We start from the raw sequence: 3,368 nt of genomic DNA, 5'->3' as shown, positions 1-3,368 counted from the left end.
AACGCAAATGGAAAACGAAAACTGAACTAGATGCTTTCTTGAGAAAAAAAAAATTGGAAACACAAAATATACTGAATGATCTGACTGACTTAGAGCTTTATTTCTTCTTATAAGTATATTTGTTTATATAGCTTTTATTTTTGTAAGGAATAATTGTTTGGTATATTTTTTTTAACATAAATATTAAATTTAATACCTAATAAATTTTCCATCCATCTTCCCCTAATCCCATGATTTACATGTAAACATGCCTCGTTTAGAGCTGTTTCGCATTACGCTCCACTTTGATGGAACGTATCCCACGCGTTAAACGGCGTCTTTCTGTATGCGTTTCTTAGTCTCAACTTTTTCCACTGTGTATCGGTGTGCGCGCATCTACTCTCAAATGTATATCCAATACGAACTCATATTTCCTTTGGCAATATATTCACTAAAGTTGTCGGGCTCAACCTTCGTTCAGCTACCAACGCGTTGTGTGACAATCTGCTCAGTGTGTTTTGCATATCATTTGTTTGGGGTTTCCATTTTTATTTGGTGTCTACATCACAAACAGTAGTAAGCGTTTACAGTTTAAATCTTTGGCACACCATTTATATCGAAAAGCAAATAATGATTGAAGACGCTTAAGAGGATTCGCAAATCAACTTTATCAACATTATTTCTGCATCTTTAAAGCAGAAGTGATACTATACCATTCGATTAATTTTGTTTTTTGTACATACATATATTCTTCCATATTCGTTTGCAAGAATGATAGAGGCAAGATTGTAACACGCTTTGTAGCAAAAGAAACGAACTTTGACACTTTCATAAGAATGATAATAAAGCGTACCACTCTTTTTGTTTATGACGTCAGGACCAACTCTAATTTTGTGTCAAAAAACGGAACGGGACCAAACAGTCGTTATCTGGGGAAAAGAATATCACCATTCATATATAATTATAAGCTCAAAGTTCAAGTTAAAATCATATTTCTTTAATAAACTAGTTTTTACACTACCCAATTCCTAAATTGTATGTCAGAGGAAGCATTATTGAATACCGATGACTCGAAAACAGCAGAAGGTGTTAGCACAGCAAAGTGAATTTACAAACTAAGCTCATCGTACCAATAGACAGATTTCTGAGAATTTTTTTAGTGAGGGTATTCGAATCGTTATACCGAGCATATTGCGACAGAGCTTAAGGCTGCAGGACACCATAATATCAGAGAGGTAGTCCATAAAGACGAAAACTGAAAAATTTCAAGCAAACAATCAACATATCTGGAAATAAAGTAAGGTTACTTATGGCATTCAATACAGACCACCACAAGCTTAGGAGAGTTTAGGGACATTCTCATTATAATACTATCGGTCAATTCAAGTTCAATCCAAGAATTTATTAGAGTCCTGGGATCGGCAATAATACAATGTGCATACATAAATTTAGTTTTTATTAGTTTATTCAATTTTTTTTATCCAAACATGTTCCTAAATATTTCGTATTACCCTCGGGTAGTCCTTATAGCATTATCTTATGTCTTATACATTGTCGGCCAGACTGAAGCTTAAGACCTCGCCAGTTTTATGGAATATTTGTTGCCATACAAATTATACCACTTTGTTACACCATTTTTTTGTTTTTTTTTCAGTGTCCATATTCACAAAACTCTTTGCAGATGTCATCGATCACACTGCGTTTAATCCTTTTTAATGACATCCGTTGTTTCTTGGATTCCATCATGTATGAAATAAGTGCATGGACGCAATCAAAGTAAAGCAAACCAGCAGTGCCCTCATTCAAATCCAGATACCGGAAGCGGTTCACATTGCATGTACAACCGTCATATATAAAATATATTTTATTATGCTCATCGTGTGCGCGGAAAATCACATAATTGCCCCAGGGCGTCATGATGAAAACGCGATCCGCACAGCGCATACCTGCGCGTACTAATTTACAAAGACTCTCGTAGCTACCGCTCTCCGAGCCAACGACAGCCATGCGTTCAGGCTCTTCTAAAATTCCGGGGTAATGATTTGGTCTACAAGCTACTGCTCCTTTGCAGCAAGCGTCTTCCGTGTATCGGCACGGATCATCAGATTTTATCTTATCATTGCATTTAGGCTCTGGCGGCGGCGGAAGGGGTGGTAAAGGAGCTGGTTCCGCGTGAACCATGGCCGATGCCGCTTTCGATTGACGCACTGACATTTTGCTCTTCTTTCGTTTACCTTTGTCCTTGCCTTTGCCCTTTTTTCCTTTCCCTAGCGAGGGATCTTCACTTAAAGCGCTTTTGCGGCCTTTTTTGCCCTTCTTGCCCTTTTTTCCACCATCGGCTTGTTCATCTTTCTTGCCCTTCTTATCCTTTTTGCCTTTCTTAGCCATATCGATAGTGGAGTAGAGGGTGCACTTTTTTTGATTTTAAATTCTTTTAATTTTCATTTATTTCAAAATATTGTTCGTTGTTTATATTAAATTTTGATTTAGAAAAATTATCGCAACATACTGAAATATTTTTAAAAGTTTGAAATGTTTGATATGTTTGAAATGTTTGAACAACTTTTAATTCTACGTAAAGTTCAGTACGCAATGCGTGCTAATGAGGTATGTTTAGAAAAATTTTATTAATTATATATTAAAATTTTATGCAAATTAGGAAAAAGTTAAGTTGCCAACGGTAAGATAACCACGGCATTTTAAAGTAAAAGCTAAAAAGAGAATTGTGAAATTGGTAAATTTTTTTTATTCATTAATTTTTGCTATTCATACCAACTAAACCACAAATTAGCTTACTTCTTAGTTGGCATATTATTGACTCATTCGATAGTGTTGCTGTAGTACGAAATTAAACAGGGATCCCACAGATCTGTCGCGCATGAGCAATCTGTTTAGATCTAACAACGTCAAAACATAGTTGTAGCACTAGCTACTGTAACTTTCAAGCCATAAAAGAAAAGACCCTCCGAAAGAAGATATTGCTAAAGTTTATTGATTTTATATTTTCACAGAGGACATAAAAATCTTTTTTGAGTTTGAGTTTATGAGATGTTTTGTCGAATTATCGATCTAAATTCATTTTTGGTGTTTAATAGAATAATTAATACTTCATTAAAAAAGGGTCGCTTTGGAGGTTTAATGAACTTATCACACAAACTGCTTAAACTATTGTATCCCAACTACATTCATTGAAAAATTTAGCAACTCTCTGAAGAATATATAATTTTTGTAAAGTTACTTGTAATGGATAACATATGACTTATATGATTATATATATATAAATGACGACTTATATACAGAAAAAAGTCCTTCAGTCTTTGAGATATGAAAGTCAAGTGCTTGCAACCTCGCAATCTTCGAAAAAATTGTTTGGTCGGACCCCTACGGCA

The 3,368-nt window shown here is 34.9% G+C and overlaps 1 protein-coding gene across 1 annotated transcript; it reads right to left on the bottom strand.

Annotated features, from left to right (window-relative positions):
- Positions 1-1,418: 1,418 nt before the first annotated feature.
- On the bottom strand, positions 1,419-2,523 carry LOC106619918 (uncharacterized). The gene has a single exon (XM_036371801.2). The coding sequence runs from the start codon at positions 2,365-2,367 to the stop codon at positions 1,630-1,632; it is 738 nt and encodes a 245-aa protein (XP_036227694.1). The 5' UTR covers positions 2,368-2,523; the 3' UTR covers positions 1,419-1,629.
- Positions 2,524-3,368: the final 845 nt, after the last annotated feature.

The sequence above is a fragment of the Bactrocera oleae genome, chromosome 5 (assembly GCF_042242935.1).
Source record: "Bactrocera oleae isolate idBacOlea1 chromosome 5, idBacOlea1, whole genome shotgun sequence".
Classification (NCBI taxonomy): Eukaryota; Metazoa; Arthropoda; class Insecta; order Diptera; family Tephritidae; genus Bactrocera; species Bactrocera oleae.
Note: the sequence above shows the minus strand (reverse complement) of the source record. Positions and strands in the feature narration are given on the sequence as shown.